The 22,485-nt window shown below is 35.7% G+C and overlaps 1 protein-coding gene across 6 annotated transcripts in view; it reads left to right on the top strand.

The window, feature by feature from the left end:
- mast4 (microtubule associated serine/threonine kinase family member 4) overlaps positions 1-22,485 on the top strand; it is a 146,658-nt gene that overhangs the window by 52,342 nt on the left and 71,831 nt on the right. The window contains exon 1 of one of the 6 annotated variants that reach the window (XM_048189921.1): positions 5,393-6,928. The exons of the other annotated variants lie outside the window; for them this stretch is intronic. Coding sequence (XP_048045878.1) covers positions 6,860-6,928 — 69 coding nt within the window. The 5' untranslated portion in view covers positions 5,393-6,859. Of the gene's footprint in view, positions 1-5,392; positions 6,929-22,485 lie in introns of those variants that run through there. 6 annotated transcript variants of the gene reach the window in all.

Here is a 22,485-nt window from a genome sequence, read left to right as displayed (position 1 = left end):
GGCCAAAGCCCCCTACCTCACCTGCAATGACCTCATTGCTGCCCATTTTCATCGTTCCCAATCTTCATGTTCATCCTCATCAGTATTGGACAGGATGCACATGCACAATGTGATTTAAGTACAAAACATCCTTTGTTGGTCCTGCAACTTCCTATCAAACAATTATAACCCTAACATCCTCTATCCTTACTAGACCTTATAACAAATCTTTAGAGTTTTAATGAGATTTTACACATGGAGAAGGGCCCTCTGTTAGCATTTGCATTCATCTTAAAGGGAGTTGCTTGGCTTGTGCTTTGATTTTGTAAAATGGCTACTGATTGGCCATCAATAGAGAAGTATGGATTTTGTCCACAGAATGGTCATAATTATGTCATCTACCAGGGATTTGAGGGAACAAAAAAGATTTTGATGTGTAATGTTTTGGAAGATTGTATTTTTTAGGGCTGTCCAAGTTAACTTAAATGGATAGTTCAGCCAAAAAATGAAAATTGTCCAAACCGTGTCTCGTGTCACGAGATGTCGCGAGATTATGTGATGAGATTTCACGTCGAGGCAAAAAGTAGTCTTGTGATATTGCTATGACAGAGTGTTAGGATGATTAGGAAAGAATATGCCACCGCTACGTTTACATTACGACCTCCACTGTCATTTTGCTTTGTATTTAAATAGAAAACAATTCAGTTGGATAACGGTCGCCGCCGCTCCATATTTACAGAGTACGCGCGGTCGTGAAAGTGAAAGTAAACGCGATTTCAATACCCCACATTTTGAAAGCGGCTCCCTGATGAATGCAAATATATCTCAATATGAAAGCTATTTTAGGCTGGGCAGTGTAGTTGTAACCATCTCTTAGCTCTGTATCAAAGAAAAATTTGGTCTTATTTGCACTTTTAATATTGAGAGAGTGTGATTATGGTTGCACTTAATGTAAAGTGTTACCATAAAAATGAATAACGGTTTTCTCTTAATCTTATTTAGCACAAACAGTAAGGTTTCATTTGTTAACATTAGTTAATGCACTGTGAACTATCATGAACCAACAAAGAATGTTGTTATTAAGTTATTAACTAACATAAACAAAGATTAATAAATACAGTAGCAAAGATATTGCTCATTGTTAGTTGATGTTGGTTAATACATTAATGTTAATAAATGAGACCTTATTGTAAAGTGTTACCATTTTTATTTATACAGTTTTTATTTCTATGATCAGTTTGTGGAAAGGAGTTCAGTTAGGAGGTCAAAAGTTGTAGAGGCTCATAAATCATGTACAGCAAGGTTTGAAGAGATTGAAATCATACAGAAGAGAAGTCAGTCAGTTGAGTTAGTGGCAAAACCTTTTACAGTACTTGAGTATTGTTGTCTTTTACTGCATATGATAATTCATACTCGGAAAGTAGAACTGAAATGACATTCATTACAAGATGATTAGTTAAAACATTTCAAATACACCTGCAGAATTTTTTTTCTAGTCATATATTTCGCCATTTGAGGATTTCTTAAAAATATTGTGTAAAAATCTTGTCTCGTCTTGTTCTCGTGAACTCAATCTCGAGTCCTGTCTCATCCTGAGCTACCTGTCTCGTCACACCCCTACTGACCAAGCATCCATATGTAAAGAACTGGGGGTGAGAGTGTATTGTCAAACCTCAGAGGGATACTATAGGTTCCAATGATGCTCCAGAACCAGCAAAGATGTTGATCCAGGAACAAGTTGTACTTGGTTAAATCACGTCAAGCTTTTGTTTCAGTGGTTTGGTTCCTCATTTAATGTGTTTACTGCAGTTCTACAAGCAATAAGTGTGATGGTGTGAGTTTTCACTTTTGTCAATTAAGTTGTTTCCAGCCAATTATGTTTTCAATTCCTGCATGGGTTGAAAAGCTTTGTTGTCAAACCATTTCCTTAAATACACTTGAGGAAGTTCAGTGTTTGCATTCATACACTGCCACAGGGAGCGTTCCCAAAACCAAATGAGAAATGACAAGTACTTAACAGGCACTGGCCGTCTTTTGCTTTAACTTTTAAAGGGAATGTTATAATTGTTCCCTTCTCCTCCTGCTGAACTGGGACTAATTCTCCTAGGATAATCTTCTACAATTGTTCCTTTTACTAAGAAGAGACATTTTAATCCAAGCTCAGTCTCAGTTTGAAAGAATTTTAAAATGCCAGTGCCAGATGACTTTTTTTATTTATTTATTTTATTTTTTTATTATCCTCTCACCAAATGAACCCTGGCCTCCTGTAGGCAAAGTGTGGTAGATGAGATGACAAAGAAGAGTTTATTACATTTTTACATGTTTGACCTTCTAGAATCGTTTTCTTACATATTCTGCAGGTAACTGCCAATCTCTTTTGTGTGGCTCCATAACTGGCATCGTTCAAGCTTCGCTGGAGAAACAAGGAGAACTGGGGGGAACCCACTTAATATTCACATGGCAGTCATGGTGAATTGAAATGAATGAGTGAAAAAGACTGAGGGTTTGTGAGTGTGTTGGAGCGAGAGTGTGTGTGTGTGTGTGGGAAGGTGAGAGAATGTGCGAGAGAGGGCGAGCGAGGAAAAACGCACAGCAGACTGTGAAATTGACGATTGGGATTGGCACGATGGCCGTCGCTTAAAGTTTCATCTCTACATGTTAATAAGACTGCACCGCTGTATAACACTCCAGGAGAAAAAGATGGGTGAATGGATGTTTTAAAAATACAACTACAGCTGCCCATGAAATCACACTATATTGACTCCCGATATGTAGCTGGTTCTGGGGATAATTAGTTTTTGGAGGGCATCTTGCTGGGAAAAACCCAGCCATACCAGCTTACGTTGGTGAGCTTTGAACATTGTAGCTGGGTTGTCGCTAGACCAAGATGGTCAACTGGATGGACATTAGTCTTAACAAACTATAGTTTATCTAATCATCCCAGACCATTTTGAATGAGCTTTGTATAGCTGGATGTTTGACTGTTAGCATTAAGTCTTGTCCAAGTCTTGTTGTTTCATAGCTAAAATAACTAAAGCTATAACCAAAGTGCAGTACAATTCTGCTCAATGATATGTGGTTTATTTTCTACTGAGTACCATAAACAAAACTCTGAATACCTTGCATATTTTTTTTGTTCTTTAAAAGTGCTCATTTTTAGCAACTTCATTGCTATACAAACTGACTCTTAGAAGTTGTGTAATGGCAATCAGGTTGGAACTTGCCATTTTAGCATGCAGCTGCTGAGACTAGGATCAGCTGTTGACCAACTAGAAACCATGTAAAACCATATTTAAGCAGGTTCACTCAGTTACACTTATGGTCTGGGCTGTTAAAAAATATTGCAGTATCATTAGTTATTATAGACTCGCAGAAAAAGTAGCAAATGTCTGTTGGCTGATCTAGATAGTAGAGTGGAAGGTATAGGATGTGGGGTGTAATGGTACACAAAACTCACGGTTCGGTACGAGTACGGTACAGCAGGTGGGGAGAAAACTAAACATAAAATTGCTTTTTTTATTAAACAGTGGTTTACTGAACAAATTGTGTTTTTGTCTTTAAATATATTAAATTAAATTATAACTAAAAGCTTCTTAAGGATAAAAAAAAATATCTTTACTGATGCTATAAACTATGTAGGGAGTCCTTCCTTGAAGCTCAAACTATTAGCCTAAATTCAGTTGCTTTTTATTTTTACATATAATAATGAACACTCAAACAACAAATTGTATGCAAACATGTAAGCTGTACATTAGACAGTTTTTGCATTAACTTCTAAATCTAATTATAAAATTAAGATTTACTCCAGTTTGTTGTTGAATATATAATCATTTATACAGTGGCTGTCATTTTCATGGGTAAGTAAAATATAATGAATATATGGGCTAATACAGTGCATATATTAAGCGAAAGAGTTAATTTCTCTGCCAAATTAACAAGCTTTTTAATGGCTTTTTTGAGGTAAACGCAACTTGGCATTGTTTGCAAGCTGTTTTAATGATATCTTTCCGCCGTTGAAACACTAAATTAGCGATAACACGAGATATATATATTATACGTTTCAGTAAGTTGTACTGTATTATTCAACATACATTCAAATGTTCATTTAAGTTTATTCTGTAACTAGTGAGGAAGAGATGATCGTGTTCACTCGCGCTCCGCGCTGCCGGTTAAACTGAGACACCTGTACAGTGATCTGTCACGCCACATCAAAGCGAGTAAAAATTGCACTTTGCTTGAATTTCGTGGACCGAATTTGAAGGATGACACTGTTTCTTATCGAAAATAGCAAAACGCAGAGCTTATTGCGATTATTGGTGGTTAATGGTGGTTAGGCGACAATGTTGCAATGTAATGCATTTGGTACACATGTGCACCATACTGAAAGCCCTGTACCGAAACGGTTCGATACGAATACGTGTACCGTTACACCCCCTAATAGGATGAAATTGAAATGAAATAATAGACTATTATAGACAGATAGCAAATGCTACATTTTCCAAGTAGTACAAAACTACATATAATCAATAAATATTGCTTGAACAAATAGTCTTAAAGGTCAAGTTTACGGATTTTCAACCCACATTGTATTGATACAGTTTCACTACCGGAGGCATCACTAGTGTGATGAAAGGAAAAATTTTAATCAGAAAAATCAAAATAAATTTTTTTCCCCTCAAATTGCACAAATTTCCACTTGCCATTGTGCAGCATTTACTACAGTAAAGTTGGCCAACGGCAGCACTAATTTAATTTTGTACCCGACCTGTTTGACATAAAGACCGTGACCTGAACCACACCCCCATTACATCTACTAAATCAGGGAGACAAAATTATTTATTTTCTTATGTAACACAAGCAATCAAACCAACATTAGGCATTCTGAGTTGCTGCATTTAAGAAAAATAGAAACACAGCCAAACATGGTAATAATTGGGAACTACAGATCCATTGCCCAGTTAGTTGTCAACAAAAATGATTTATGTAGTTAACACAATTGAATTCAGTTTTAAATATATTAGGTGGATTGATCACAATTAAATTAAGTTGTAACAAAATGTTTTAAAAAAAAGTTACTTTAGCTGGTAGTATTGGTAGTAGTAGAGTAGCACGATTCTGGATAAATGGAGAATCGCGTTTTTTGTTTTGTTTTGTTTTGTTTTTTTCAAATAGAGATTACGATTCTGAACAGACAAGAGACAACTAAACTCAATAGCATGTAATTTACTAGAGGTTCTGACACATTGTTAATTGCTGCAGTCTATTTAAAATGTTTGATCAATTTGAATGAATTTTAAAAAATCAGTTTGAATGAATGATTCAATGACTCAATCATGAAGTCTTCACTTGTTTCATTACTGGATGAATCAGCGCCTTTGAACAAATCTCTTGAATGAATGATTCAATGATATCCATTTTTAAGTCACTTGTCGCCACCTACTGGTGTAATGATGTAATTGATAAGTTACTTTTATTTTGATTGCTACCGCTGATATCCAGTAATTATATCTAATGTGTGATATGTGATAATTTGAATATTTGTAACACAGAAATAATGATATTGTGTGGTTGAAAAGACTGTTTATGAAGCAGTTTCATACTTGATAACTGCTCTCTCTGGGTCAGCAACAGCTCCAACACAGATTTGAATGTTCCGGTGTGATTTTGTCAAGTTTTAATAAACATGGACAAATCATTGTCATTTAGGAATGGGTTGCATGGGTGTTTGAGTCGAGATCGTAATCTTTTAATGATTAATTTTGCACTCTGAGTAGTAGTGTTTGTTAATGAAATAATGCATATACAGTTTCATGGCTGGTAAAATTTCATTTTCTCAAGTCACTGGCCATTGGCAGATGTGGCAAAATGTTAGCTTTTAACATAAGTCAAACTATGTAAAACCAATTTTAAAAGCACAAGCTCATGCCATAAGACAGCGTAAATCGTGACAGAATGACCAAAGACAATGTCTGCATGTGGATGGCTGTAGCAGTGGTGCTTTAAAGTGGATTAACAAAAAGATGCTACTTTTTAAGAAGGTTTTATTGTATAAGCTTGTTTTTGTTGGAAGGGAAGGAAATCTCATTCCTTATTCCCGTCAGCTGTGGCTCATCACAATAATGAAGGAAGTGCTTACAAACTAGTCGTTACAGGATGCCCTGTAATACCCCATGCTCTCATTGTGCGGTCCTTCCATCTTATTTCTGCCCAATTCACCCTGGCCATGACCGCCTAGTCTTCTGACCTTCACTCCAGACTCCTTATCTGCAGCTCCAGTTGAAAGACAAATAGGAACTCAATACCGCTCAACATCAAATCGCCAACAACATTGACCGAGGGCGACCGCACACACAGGATGCCAGCTGCATTGTTTAGTGCTGGCAAAACAATGCATGACAGGATTTCCTGCCTTTTCTCTCCCTGCAAGCAGTCACTCTGGCCACCACAGAACGCGCCTGCTTGGGGGTGTGGGAGGATGAATCGGCTGCCCTCGTGTGATTTTACACTGAATTTCAGCTGCCTGCCTTCACCCCCCCTACCTCTCCACTCTTCTCTCGCCCCTCCTGCATTCCCTATCTCTCTCTCTTTTTAATCAAACACGCGTTCACAAGCTCTCTCTGTTTCACACGCTCACATCTTCTCCTCTCTCCTCTTCAAACACGTACATGCTCACACATTGTCCTGAAGTTCAAAGAGAGTGAAACAGCGAAATGTCAGCTGACCGGCCCCCCTCCAATCAGATAAGTTCTGATGTAAGTCTTTAGCAGATGCTTGGATCAGATGGAGTGTGCCTGTAGGATCGCGGGAGCACTAGAGGAGGCAGTGCAGTGCAGTATGGTTAAGTAGCGGCGAGACGAGCGCACACAGCGAGAGAGTGCGAATGAGAGAGTGTGTGCTCCCCTTCTCTGGCATGGATGAGTCCAGCATTCTGAGGAGACGCGGGCTACAGGTAGGGAATATAAAGCGATGTGGGGCGTGGGTGTTTGCCGCTTTGTTAGGAGTTTTGTTGCTTTTGCGTGAAGACTTGGATGTGGGATGAATTACAGAATGGAGTCTGTGTCTCCGCATGCTGAAACATCCAAATGCTGCACTGGAAGATGAAATGTGTGAGTTTTGTCATTGAAAAGACTGCAAAGTGAAAATATTGGTACTTATTTCTGAATGTCTGCAAGTAGTTTATACCATTTAGAATACCTTTTTAGAAGTTCTCAGTTTCTTGTAAAACAAGATCATCAACTTCACAAAACTGATAGAACACAGGGAAAATATTTGTTTATTTTTTTAAAATTAAAAAGTTGTCTTTGTTTTGTCTGAGTTTTTGGTAATGGTAATAACCGAAGGAAGCTGTACGTCTCTGAAAGAATACTTCATATTTAGGTATTTGACCTCACATTTAATGTAACCAGTTGCTGTCATAGTTAATGAAAGCTATAATCGTTATTATTTTTATATTGTAATTTTATTTTATTTTTTATTTTGAATATTGAATTCTGGCTGGGCTCTGTGTAAGATGGTTTCAGATCAGTTTTAATAAAATCTAAAGAATAAATAATGGTCTTTTCCATCTAAATTCCATTACCGTGTGTTATTGGCAATAACTGCGAAAATGTCCAAGATATTTAGTTGGCTTAAAAATATTATGAAAGGTTTCTTCTTTTTGTGTTCATTGTGTATTTCATTTGTGTATTTCAAACCTGAATATATTTCTTTCTTCTGCAGAACAACAAAAAAGGGGATTTTGAAGAATGTTTTGGTTACTGTTGACTTCCATTTTATGGACTTAAGACTAACTAGTATTCCATCCGCTGGCTGTTAATCTCAGTGCTCTTTGTGAAATAATGACAAGAGACTCTTGCAGTCTTACCTTTGTTTAAGCATGTGATGGGACACTTGTTAGTACACTCTATAGTATGTGTGCTGTGGGCATTGCCGCAGCTGATGACACAAAAAAAAAAAAAAAATTGTTTGCCCTGAGGACAAGATTCAGTGTTCTGCTGTATGATTTCATGTTGGACACAGTGTTTTCATTTGTCAGTCAAATACATGTCAGTGCACTATTCTGCACTCTGCCTCAGGCTATGATCTCATAAATCTGAGATACTATAGTTTTTCATATGGTTTCTTTTGTGTTAGGAAACTTCCTGAAGTCATTGAGTTAATGTTGTAATTGTCACTACAGCAGTGAAAGTGAGTGTGTTACATGGCTAAATTTAGACAGGTTGATGTCGGTGAGAAGGTTGAGTCAATTAGCTGCTTTATGTCAGTTACTTCAAGGTAGCTGTAGCATGCAGGGCAATTGTTCTGAGGCCCACTAAACACACAGCATCACTTCTAATTGTGTTTGGGAGAGCTTTCATTTGAATATAATTATGTTGGAGTTTAAATCTAAAGGCTTGTTCACACCAAGAGGGAATATTTGCCACAAAGTCTTGAATTGAAACATTGTGTTTGTTTTAACTTAATAAATACCCATTTACACCTGGGAAGATAATTTGTATTTGTCTGACAACAGAGCAAGACACAATCATTCTTTGAATCATTCGTGCATTCATTCATTCATTCATTCATTCATTCATTCATTCATTCTTGTATTTTTTTTTAAATTAATTCTTGAATGTTTTCATTCATTCACTCATTGCTTTTCATTCTTGTATTTTTTTTTGCATTCATTCACTTATTAATTTGTTTTTGTATTTTCTTTTCAATCATTCATTTTTTTTATTTTTTATCACATTTGTTTATTCAATTATCCATCCATTTTTTTAAGTCTTATTCTGTCATTATTTTCATGTATTCATTCAGAATGCATTTTCACTCTTGGTGTGTGCGTATATACTATTCATCAGTGATTTGTTTTACTAAATCATTTTGAGTGTGTGAATTGGCCTTTTATAAACAGGAAGACCATTCAAATTAAGTGTTACAGTCTCAGTTTAAATATGTATCTCAGTATAAAATGATCTCTTTCAATATTTTCTCACTACCTCCCAATGTTCTGCCTATTATGACATTAAATTAATGCAATTCAAAAAGACTAAAACATATTTTTTAGCTATTGTTTAGGTTGTCCTGGCTGTATCCTATAGGATTGCCAGGATCTACTGGGATATTGTTGTCAGCAGAACATATTGAAATGGGCTGTTGATACTGGCAGGTAATTAGAATGAATAGACAGTAGTGGTGCTGTATTAGCTTTGTAATTACAGTTGCAGTGAATGTGTGCGTTCAGAAGTCTCATGGGGTCACCTCTCCCTGCATTTATTTAGTTGCATTGAGCTTCACTTCACATTTAGGCTTGGTCTAATAAAAAAACATGGGGTTTAGTTTTAATGAGATGTGCACATCTAATTTGCATGAAAGTAATTATTTGGCAATCTTGAAGTATATGGATTGTGTTTTTTGTGTTTAATGCCTATGCAGTCAAAACATATTTATGGAAAATCACTAAATACCTGTTGTGATATACACTGAATATAACATACGTTGTTTGTTTGGTGAATAACTTGCTTTCATATTTGATTTGAATTATGTGTATAGTGAGCAGTCTTACTCACTTTCACAAAGGCTGACAAAGACAAGGGTGCATTGCTGAGCTTGATATATGACGGTATATCAGAATTCAATAAGTGTGATTGATAATGTCTAATGAAGGAGGTTTGTGCCCATATTGACACATCAGTCAATTCTCATTTTCCACACTGTTAATGTGCATGATTCACATATTAACTATCTGGCTTTTTATTTTTATGCACTGGACAGTAGACTGTGCTGTGCATTCACTATTGCTACGTGTAAATGTCCCATTCACACAGCAACTTCTCGAATACTGTGTATGAATGTGCATCAGGAGTCAAGCCTGGACTTTCTTATCAGTAACCATACTGACAGTGACCAAAGTAGTGTTGTCACGGTACCAAAATTCCAGTAGTCGGTACCGATACCAAGAAAATTTTACGGTTCTCTGTACCAATTTCGGTACCACAGTAAAATCTATTGGAACTATTTTACTATTTTATATAGCTTATTTTAAAAACATTAAATATGATTTAGAGTGTGTGTGTTTGTGTGTGTATAAATAGGCTACCTCAATGAAATAAATTTTGAAATATAAAAAAAATAAATAAATAATTAAATGCTCAAACCAGCATACCAGCTTCAAAACCTACTTTACCAGCATATGCTCGTTTTTTCAACAGGGGTAACAGACGTGCGTGTTTATTTTAGCTATTCCGTGAGAGAAACACACTACAGCCTGTAAAACTATGAAATAAATATCGGTAAATAATGGTAACCTAAATAATAAGAAAGTTAAATATTATTTCAAAAAGCATTCGTTTTTTATTTCCACACAAAGACGCGTCATATATAGCCAAAGTCCCGTTATTACTTTGATATAGCCACTTTGCGCTTTGAGAGGGATGTGGGACACGAGCAGGAAAGAAACAATTTCTCTTTAATAATATCTTCGTTATCTCCTGATGTTACAAACAACTGACACTTGTTGTAAAAGGTCTGAAGAGCGAGTTTTATCCTCCGCAGGGGCAAGACATTCAGGCTATGTTTGATTTAGCGCTGCCAGAGAAAACGAAAGTAAAAATCACTGGTGTGTGAAACGCGCTATACAAATAAACTTGACGCGCCTTATAAAGTCTAATAACAAGCACAAACTCTGTTAAATAGAAACTGACGTGCAAGCAAAAAGGTTTCTGTCCTACGGTGTTTTTTCTACTTTACCACAGTAAATAATGCGAATAGCCTATAATAGGCCTAAATGCGAACGAAAGAAACGTTATAATCCCCTGCGTGAGTGAAGATTTGGGAAAAGAAACAGATTCCATGTTCAGTGGAATAACTAATGGAATATTGTTAAATTCTCTGCTAATCAGGTGACCAGATCGCGATTCGGAAAACAGAATACGAAGCTTAAATGTATGGACTCACGCACCTCTCTTATTCCGCATTAACCAAAATGTTTCCATGGCTGCGATGTCACATTTAATTGCTAACCTATTATTTCTTCTGTAAACAAAGCTTTGTGCTTCACTCGTGTCATATTCAAGTAAATACTGGCACAGCCCTATCAGTGGGTACCAAATATACCCGGATTCTCGGTACTACCGGTACTACAGAAATGCTGGTATCGTCACATTTTCAAAATTTCAGTACCGACTTGGTACCGAAGTACCGGTACATTTGACAACACTAGACCAAAGCAATATCAAAGATGGCAACTTACATAAAACTGAAACGTCTTATCGCATTTGACACAACAAGAGTCCAATCGAGCCATTAGTTCATGCGTCAAATCATCATCAGCCGACAGCAGCTTTTAAGTGTGCTTTCACACTAGCACTTTTGGTGCACACTCGGGGTCTGTTGACGTCAGAGTTCGGTTTGGATGATGTGAGCGCTGTCTTCTGAACTCGTGTGCGCACCTGCGAACCGTAACAGAGTTCGCTTAAAAAGGGTGGTCTGGGGTACGGTTCATGTGAACTCAGTACAGTTCACTGCTAAAATGAACGAAATCATACTAAATTGTGGAAGTGAACCACTGACGTATGATTTGATAAAATGTGTTTGTGTGTTTCACTCACTTTCCTGACAAGCGTGACTGGCGCACTGCAAGCAGAGAATGTATATCTCATTTCTGCTGAACTCCCACATTCTTTAGAGCATTTTCAGTACATTCACGGCAGATAGATGCAAGTGCTGTTATGTACTGCAGCTTTAGATACAAAACCAACGATTCAAAAACAAAATATAAAAGCAACGCTATGCATTTTGCCATTTTGCTACCAAGCGACGGGGTAAACATCTGCTGCTTTGACGTAAACGCACCATGCTTCAGAATCAAATAATATAATGTGAACACAGTCCAGCGGGGGCAAAAGGAGGGGGGAGTTATCGAACTCTGGTTCGGACCAGGCAATCGAACCAAGTGTGAAATTATGTATGATGTGACCGACAGCTAGTTGTCCAGTCCGGTTCCATTCATACAGTACAGGTTTTCTGAGCATGCGGTTGTGAGTCCTTAAAAATGTATGGTTGTGAGTTTGGTTAAAGAATACGGTTGTCACTCCCGTAAATAACTTAACTGTATGTAAACTTAACTGTATTAAGGACTCAAATGCAGAACTGACAACTGTCAGTTCTGTTGTTTTAACATAGCCTATGTATTCTAGAGAAAATACAAGGGCTTTTTATTTATTTATTTTTTTTCCAGTGTTAAAATATTTCCTCCTATCCCATAGTAATATGCAGACACATTTAATCCATTTGTATATTGATTTCCCTAAGAGCAAATACATTGGCCTTGTGGTTCTTTCAAAACATTGCTGACCATTTTGGCTACGTTCAGACTCAGTCCAAATCCGATTTTTGTGCATATCTGATTAAAATCCGATCAGAATTAGCAAGTGTGAACAACCAAAAATTACATTAAATGTGATTTTTACAAATCTGTTTCGAGCTACATTCATATGTGGTTTGAAATCCTATTTAAATAGCATTTCTGGAAATCTGTTTCAGTCTGACCGTTCTGATCTGATTTCATATGGTTTATGTGACACTCTCGTGCCACGTAAAATGTAAACGTCAGAAGTTGTTATAAAAAACATGCTGAAAGTCGCTGCAGAGTGTTGTTGCAATGTGCTGGACAAGCAGAAAAGGACAATTTATCATAGACAAGTTTTGAAACCGTCAAAGACGACAGCACTGAATAAAGCCACGCATACCAGCCTCCTACATTTCTGCCGCTGCCTTAGTAGTTCAGCTCGCAGTGGCTACACATTGTCATGTTGTAAATAAGACAAAATCTGTATTGCAAACCCCTCCATGTTGTGGTTGTTGCTGTTGTTTTTGGAGTATGCCTGTCATTGCCATAGAAACCATTGCAGATATTCTAGAAAACGAAAGAGTGGCATGGGACACACAAATCGGATCTAAACAGTTGCGATACACAGTGGGGACAGTCAATAATTTTAGATCAGATTCCAGTTGGACACATATTCAGATTTGGTTGACAGCATGAACGTAGACGTTGTCTGAGCATTCCTATCCAGACTGACACAGCAACATAATGTCAACCAAATGCATGAGTTTTGGGCATGGCTATCTTATTAAATGACCAATAAAAGACAAGGGGAGTGTTTGGGGAAATGAATTATTTTTGCAAGTGGGTCAATTAAATATAATATTTTTTGTTAGTAAATTGAAACCCTATCCTGATGCTGGATTCAACTAAAATACTAATACTGCAACAACAGCTTGTTTGTTTTGATATGTGGTGTAGTTTTGAGTTCTTTCTATATTCATGGCAACATCAAAAGCCCACCAGTCCAGCTCAGTGTGTGTTCAGCTCTTTTGGAAGTTATCAGCACATCTAAGTTAAATTTGTATGCACTGCGTGCCATATGCTGCCTATCTGCTCGGTTGACACAGTGTTAATCTAGCAGTGGGAGCCTGACTCTTGGCCAGTAAATACACACTTCTTCACATACGCTTCTTAGACTGCAGGCAAATCATAAATTGGGAGGGAAAAAATGAAGATCTAGCCTTGCATGGAGTGCAGAAGGTAAGTTAAGTTAGACTTTATGGAGAGATTGAAAAAAAAAAAAAAAAAAAAAGAAAAAAATAAGAAGAGAAATCGCAAAAGTGGGTCTGACTGACTGACATAAATAGAGCCGGACTTCAGACATGTTGAAATTAGACTGTGACACTGAGATGCTTTTCAACTTCAGAGGTGCTAATGAAAAGAAACAAGTACAGGAAACTTCAAATGTGCTCAGAGTGGAAAAAGTTTGCCAAGGTTAAATGTACAACAAATTTACAATTTCTCACATTGGTGCTTGATAAAGATTAACTTAAATTTCCTTGGAAATCATCCATTGTTTTGTTTTCCTGCAAAGAATTAGATATTTTAAAATGCAAAATCTTATTTACATTGTCATTTAAAATTTTAAATGAACATCCTATGACTTATATTTACATATATTTGATATTTACAATATCCTTTTATTGTTTTATCTTGGTAAAATATTTGGGTTTTTGACATGATATATCAAGCAGTAACAGCAGTGTCCTGCAAGGTGACAGTGTTATCTTTGTCATTTTTTTTTTTTTTCCTAATTCTGGTAAGATTATATGAGCTTTTTCGTGCGATGACCGGGAGGGGACATATTCAGTTCACTTTGTTTTGTCGTGGCCACGACATATAAACTCGTGGGAACATGATAATATGTTGTGGCCACAAGATATTAATTTGTGGGAACGTGATATGTCGTGGCCAGGAGATAATTTTGTCTGTAACGACATCATGTCGTGGCCTCGAGATCATATGGTGAGGGAACAATATATTTTTCTCGTGGCCACGACTTCATTATGTTGAGGGAAAGACATCTATTTCTCATGGCCACAAGTTAAATGTGCAAACAGTCTGCGCAACCATAGCAACCGGGAATAATCAGAAATGGATAAGATTATAATATTTATTTTTTTTTAAAAAGCACGGAATTAAAAAAAATGATTATATTAACATAGCCTATTGCATATTATATTATATTGTGCGTGTTGTTGCCGAAACAGCATTCAAATGTAAGTTTGTTATTATCAGTAATAATAATAATGATAAAAGGATAGCCTATGTAAGAACACAAAATAATATAGTCTAGGCCTACAAGATAAAAATTTTATCCATTCCATCTCACAGCCTTTTTAATTCATTTACTGATTGTGTTCTTTCTTTCTTTCTTTCTTTCTTTCTTTCTTTCTTTCTTTCTTTCTTTCTTTCTTTCTTTCTTTCTTTCTTTCTTTCTTTCTTTCTTTCTTTCTTTCTTTCTTTCTTTCTTTCTTTCTTTCTTTCTTTCTTTCTTTCTTTCTTTCTTTCTTTCTTTCTTTCTTTCTTTCTTTCTTTCTTTCTTTCTTTCTTTCTTTCTTTCTTTCTTTCTTTCTCCTATTAAACCTAAATAAAATGAAATATATATCCTTATGTTAAATTCCCGTAAATAAGCTTCCTGTAAAATTCCTGTGCGCCTACAGAAATAAAATAAAATCAAAGCTTTTATATAGGCTATATGCAAATGATAAACAAAATGTTCTTTTAACATAGGCTATAGCCTATTAATACGAACATATTTTTTTGGACTTCATTCGAATGCTGTCAGTGGCACAATGGGCTACAAGTGAAAACAGATGCTCATTTAAGCTGCTGTAGTATACAGAAATACAGTCAAAGTCAAAACTTTATTGGTATGATCGGGCATTTACAGTATTTACAAAATACAGACTTTAAGTAACATAAGGTAGCCTACAGAATGTTAATTAGAAAAAAAGCAAGGCTATGGGAAATGAAGGGGAAAATACAGCAAATATGTTTACAATGAATAGCTAAATGTAACTAATAATAATATAAAAATATTTTTTAAAAAAAGGCCGTTGGATGAAAAAATGTATATGCATAGGCCTTTTCTTTTAACATTTATTGATAAACTTCGAATGCTGTCTAGGCAACATTGCGCGCATAAAATAGGCCGCAATATGTTAATATAATCATTTCTTAATTCCGCACTTTTTCTTAATTAAAAATAAATATTATTATAATCTTATCCATTTCTGATTATTCCAGGTTGCTATGGTTGCGCAGGTTGTTTACACATTTAATGTAAAAAATATATCATTCCCTCACCATATGATCTCGAGGCCACGACTTTACATTGCATGGCCACGACATAAGGATGACAACTTATCACGACATATTATAATGTTCCCACGAGTTTATTTGTCGTGGCCACGACAAAACTAAGTGAACCCGAAAATGTCCCTTCCCGGTCAATGTACTTTCTCTCTCTTACAACCATGTCATTTTGCTGTTGGTTATTTCTGCTTTCACACATTTTTTGACGAATGTTTTCAAACCAGTTAAACCAGTCTTTTCAGCATCTAATTAGTGCATATGTACCTAATAATATGAATTTAATTTGACTTGAGGTAGCAAACAGGAAGGTAATTTGAATTTAAAGAAACACAAACTTTGAATGTTGTTCATTTTGAAGTGCAGATTTAGGTTGAGCAGATGCAGTATAACAGCGCCTCCTGTATCATTTATACAGTATGAATCACTGAACAGAAAAACCTTAACTGTTACAGTGTGTTAAATGATCATATTTGAAGTAGAAGGCAGGGTGTTGTGTGTTTGTGACTGTGCCGAGATGATAGTCTCTCTAAACACAAGTCACTAAAACATTAATGAAAAGAAACCAGCTTTCGGTGTAGTTGTCACTTTCACCCTTTGTTTTACAGCATTATCTATGGTCTTTTAGATATGCCATATAATTACAGACTTTCACAGAGTGGAGTAATAATAGAAATCAAAATGCTTAGACAAAAGGACAAAATACTGCAGGCCAACAGATATGATGGTATGAAGGGAAGCTAGGCATGTTCCTTCAGCCTGTCATATCACCTGACCTTTACAGATGATGAAAACACTGGTCTGTGGCCCTCAGGGATCTCTGAGTGCCATGACCACATTATTAGCTGAATTGACCTCCATAGCACTTCCCAACCCTTGTAACCTGACCACTGACCCCAGACCTGCTATCTGACCGATACAAACTCCAGCTGAATGCTGAGTTCTTCCTTTTTCCTGGAGGAACAATTTAAGCAGTCCCCTAACCTCCATGGTTTTCTTAAGCTTGGTCATTTTGAAAATTTTCTAAGCCATAGAAATGCTGTTTATTGATCAATAAATTATGTGTACAATGTAAAAATTGCTGTAAAAATTGCCAAATTCTGACAGTAACATACTGTTTTCCATTAAATCATTAATGTACTTTAGAAAACAATGCATTCTGGGCAATAAAAATAAGCAATAGTCTCTGTGGTAGATTTTTTCCCTACGCACCTGACTTAGTTAAACCTGGGTGTCCCTGACACCATAAATAAACCTGGGTGTCCCTGACACCATAAACCAATAAATTTATACTCTACTGAGCGTACTTTTAATACCTGTTCGAGTCGGCCGACGTCTCGGCCTGTTTTGGGGGCCTATCACCTGATACTAAGCTCTTTAGTGCTCCCCACCGGCACTATCACCTGATAATAAGCTCTTTAGTGCTCCTCACCACTAAACACTATCACTATAGTATAGAAAAAGATCTCTAGTGCTTAGGTTTGCTGCAGCCTAAAAACCAAACAGACTCCAGTCTATGCCTCAGAATATGCTTTAATCACGGCCGGGAGAGTTCTCATCATTCCAGAGAATCTCTCTCCGAACAAAGGAATACAACAGGTTTTATAGGATTTCAGGTACACTTCATAGTCAGCATGGCATGATCTATTACTCATTATCATCAGTCTCAATATGATTAGTTTAGATTTAAGAAAAACATCTCAGTTCCTCTGTCCCGCTTACTGCCGGAGTAAATTTAGATTAGAACAACTGAATCACAGGATCATCAAAAAATATCACTGGGTTAATAGTTCAGATTACTCAATAGGTCAAAACAACCTCTCAAAGACTATTTTTTATCCCCAGAAGGATGCTGTCTAGCCAGCACAGCAGAATGTTTCTGAATCACAACACTCAGTCCTAATGACTGTTTCTCTATTTCTAAGTTAGATTATTGTTATTATTAGGCCTGTAGAAGAAAAGAAATGTTAGTTCATTATTAATTAGTTCAAAAATTCCATCACATCTCCAAGAAGCCGTGGTTTACAGTGATTTTGGAGCTGCTAAGAGGTGTTGCTGGGCACAATATGGTAGGGAGACCGAGCAATAAATATTTCATATTTTATTGATAACAAGTAATAATTCTTCTGCCAAGCAAAGTAGTTCTTAAGCAACATTTAGCTGAATGGTTGACCAGCAGAACAGAGTTGGTGCAGTAACAAGATCTAATAAGGTAACGGGGTTTGGGTTTATAGTAGGGATGTCCCGATCACGTTTTTTTGCCCTCGAGTCCGAGTCATTTGATTTTGAGTATCTACCGATACCGAGTCCCGATCCGATACTTCTATAATACATAAAAAAACAATAAAGAAGAGTGAAAAAACAGATCCAGGAACAGTGCTTTTCAGGTTTTTCAGGTATCTAACAGTAGTTTTCACGTACAGAAAATAGTAAAGTAATCAAATATAAAATATCACTGTATATTATCTTTACTGTATAAAATAAATAAAGATTAATCATTATTGAAGTTACAAAAACTATTCAGTCAAGAGCAGTGAGTGATTTCTTTGTTATTTGTTGTTTGATTTAACATTAAAAACAGGCAGCAGGAATAGTTTTTTTCCCTATAAGACATGCACGATCCAGTGCATATACTATTACACATGCGCTGTCTTTCTCGACTAATATACGTTCACTTAAGACATATCCGACTATGTTTGCTATAGGATACTCGCTAAGACGGGCATGTTGACATAATTTTTGTATGAATTTGTCAGCTGACTGAAATAAGCGTGTGCGCGCTTCGGATGAGCACACACAAATCTTCTCACAGCGCGTGCGAGTTCTCTTTCGCGACTTGTTCTTGAAGGTTTAAATCAGCAAGGCTTAAATGAGTTAGTTTAAACACACAGCAACGTGTGCTGTTCAGGTCTCACCTGCGCTCGTGCACTATCAACGCCCGGGTGATGACGGCGTACATGACTGGACATTAGAGCATACGGCACTCGCAGTTAACAGTTTACAAAGAGTGTTTTATCCACGATTTCTGATTATCGTTGTTGTAACGTTTTGCGCATCCATCGACTGAAACATACATTATCTGAACTCTGTCTGTCTGTTTTCCACATTGCTATTTTAAACAAACCATATTAACCAATAGATGCGTCGTCATTCGAGATGGACCGCGGTGCAAGTGCGTACCGAACCTTAAGTGGAGAACCATACGGTTAGATTTTTTACCGAGAACCGTTGCACCCCAATACATATATATCCGAGTCCTGATCGGGAGGTAACGTCCGATTCCGATCGAGTCTAAAACCACGTGATCGGGCCCGATTTCCGATCACGTGATCGGATCTGGACATCCCTAGTTTATAGAGTATTTTAAAATGGCTTTGAACGCAGCTCAGCCAACCATACTCAAGGATCGGATCTGTCTGTTTTATAAAGATATTTTCATTAATGTCACTGATATTGGTTCGATTTTGAACAGCACTTACAATGTAAGTCTATAAGGCTCAAACTGTTCCAATAAACACAGGTACATTCATTTGGAATGCATGCGCTTCCATTTTTATTGTCATATTTGTATCTTAATTGTAAACCCCTCAACTATCAGTTGATACTGAACATCTTAGAGATGTATCGCAGATGAACAGATGCTCTTAACAAATGCGTCTTCCATACGTGTTATGTTTAGTAAATGGTTAGTATAAAATTTGGTCCAATTGCATCATGTTACACTCTTAGGCCATGTATGTGCTGCAGCGTTTTTGAATAACAGCCGTACACTAGGGTTTTAATGTGATCTCATGAGTATTCGTATGTATTTTACGTAAATTGTGGTCCTACCACACGTACATTCACTTGCGTTTCCATAGACACTGAAATGTACGAAACTGATGGATTGACAGCACTAAAACATAAATTGTTTACACATGAGAAACTTTACAGACTTACAAAGGTGTACAAATCCTTATTAACAAATATTAAAGTTTATACTTGATATAACATTTTGTGATATAACATCTACCTGATATGATAACATTTGTTTTGAAGGATTACATAGTGTTAAATAACACTGCACTTTAAAACCTTAAAATGAACAGCATTTCTGTAATCGTTTAACCATTATTTATCATGTAATATTTTTGTTTGCCATGGAACACAGAAGGTGTTTTCTCAGTATACAGTTCTATACTGTAACTGACAAAAATACTATGTTTCAGTTGATATGGATTTGTATTAAAAGTGCGCGCAAAACTATTATATACCGTCAGAGAGGACTGCAACACATTTGGACGACTTTTGGTACAGATTTTGACTTTTTTTTTTTTCTTTTTTTTTTTTTTGGTGATTCCACTTGTCTGTCATGTTTTTCTTTATAACTGTACATATTTTTAGGAAATGGTTATGAGTAGTAAGAGTTTAGAGGTAAGAGTGGGATTAGTGGCTTAAATTTTCATAATTTTCATACACATTTCTGTCTATTACATTTTATGTATTCTCTATAAAACGGTTTGGTTTGTGTTTGGGGGTAGGGTTAAGGGATATAAATTTATCTATAAAATGGTAAAAGGGCAAAATATTATTTTGATTAAATATTAATTTTTTTTTTTAGCTGTAAATATTTAATAATGTTTACACTGTAAAAAAAAAAAAAAATCCCTGTAAAATTTACGGTAAACTGGTTGCCAGAACTTTACAGTAAAAAATATGATAGCACCGTTTTAGGTTTTACAGGACAACACTTGGTTTACTATCTATTTTACAGTTCAAAACCGTATAATTTAAAGGTTTATATTGTAATAATTATGGTTCATAACTGTAAATTTTATACAATAAAAAATTTCGGTAACACTTTACAATAAGGTTCATTAGTTAACATTAGATAACTACATTAGTTAACATGAACTAATAATGAACTGCACTTATACAGCATTTATTAATCTTTGTTAATGTTAATTTCAACATTTACTAATACATTATTAAAATCTTGTTACCATTAGTTAATGCACTGTAAACTAACATGAACAAACAACGAATAACTGTATTTTCATTAACTAACGTTAATGAAGATTAGTAAATAGAGTAACAAATGTATTGCTCGTGGTTAGTTCATGTTAGTTAATACATTAACCAATGTTTAACTAATGAACCTTATTGTAAAGTGTTAGCAAAAGTTCTGTTACATATACAGTAAAAACATGTATTTCTCTAACTGATAATGTTATAATTTACCAACCTATGAAGTAGCCTACTAATATCTGTTTTGTACCTTTGTAATACACTGACAACAACCAAACACAGTGGTGACGAGAATCACATGATGAATCAAAGTTCATCAGAAACAGCTTTTCCAAAAGCTGAGAAGGACAATACTAATATATAGAAGGTGCACACAGTGTCATTTACACACACTAAACACCATCATGGTAACACACATTAATTTAATAACATTAGATGGAACATAAAATGTACATAACTAATTAGAAAAAACTAAGATGAAATAGTTATTTCAACGAAAATATATCAAATGTGAAGTGTCACGCATGGAATTGTGGGAATGTCAATTTACGTTTTTTCACTGTAAATTATACAATGACTTGATATATTTTACTTCCAAAAATTGTAAATTTAATGGTATTTTACCGTAAAATTACATTAGCCTAAATGTACCGTTAGATCTATTAGTTATTCATCATATGCAGTACGGAAACTTTCTCTAAACCAATTATCTGTTTTTCACCATAGCAATTTTACAATTATTTACTGTTAAATCATAGTTTTTTACAGTGTACATTTATATGTTGTCAATATGTCCAAATGGTACGTTTCAGCATCTATCCAAAGTACAAAAAAATATTAATACCTATATATTAACAATGGGACCAGGCAGAGAGTTTAGACTGCAGAGTTTTTTTTTTTTTTTTTTTTTTTTTTTTTAACTATAGTAACCTTAATTAAATAGGTCCAAAAAAAAAAAAAAAAAAAAAAAATCTGTCACTGCCTCTGATTTATAAAAAGGAAAACAAACGCACTACCGTCTGAGGTGCCAGTCAGGAGAGATGAATTCAAATGTGTATAAAAAATATATGACCGCACACTCAACTTGCGAATAGTTAATTAACCAACGTTTCGGCAAAAGCCTTTGTCAAGGTATACTTTCACTCCAAGTGGAAAGAGCATAAATAGACAATCAACAGGTGCATACAATTAATCCCAATCAAATATACAATCAATTAATTAAGTATTCTAAGAAACTGTCCAACATACATGACAAGAATAAATACACGTCAACAACAGAAAACATCACCAACAATAAAAAGCAGAAGAAACACTTATAGAAAACAGCTTAGATCGAATTCAACATTCAGACCGTATTGAATAAGAGTCCTTAATTTATATATCCAATAGGCTTCACGTTTGAGTAAGATACAATCAAGGTCACCTCCTCTCGTCGGTGGAGACACTCGTTCAATACCCATGTAACGTAAAGAAGAAACGGGATGATTAAATTCGACAAAATGTGCAGCCAATGGATAATTCATATGTTTCTACAGCGAATTGTGCTACGATGTTCAGCAATGCGCGTTTTCAACTCGCGAATTGTTTTACCCACATAAGATTTCCCGCATGGGCATGTTATAAGGTAAATAACCGATTTAGTTTTGCAGCTTATTATTTACACCATAAATAACCTGCCTCTGATTTATACCATCAAGCTCAAAAAAACATTACAACGGTTCATACGACTCCTGCATTGGAAACTTTTTGAGAAACAAAATCATTCTTGTTCAGTGAAAATCATCCCATCTTCCTGTACTGTAGCTCTCAAA

Source organism: Megalobrama amblycephala, linkage group LG4, assembly GCF_018812025.1.
Source record: "Megalobrama amblycephala isolate DHTTF-2021 linkage group LG4, ASM1881202v1, whole genome shotgun sequence".
NCBI classification, from domain to species: domain Eukaryota; kingdom Metazoa; phylum Chordata; class Actinopteri; order Cypriniformes; family Xenocyprididae; genus Megalobrama; species Megalobrama amblycephala.
The sequence above is the reverse complement of the archived record's forward strand: the minus strand, read 5'-3'. Positions and strand labels throughout refer to the sequence as shown.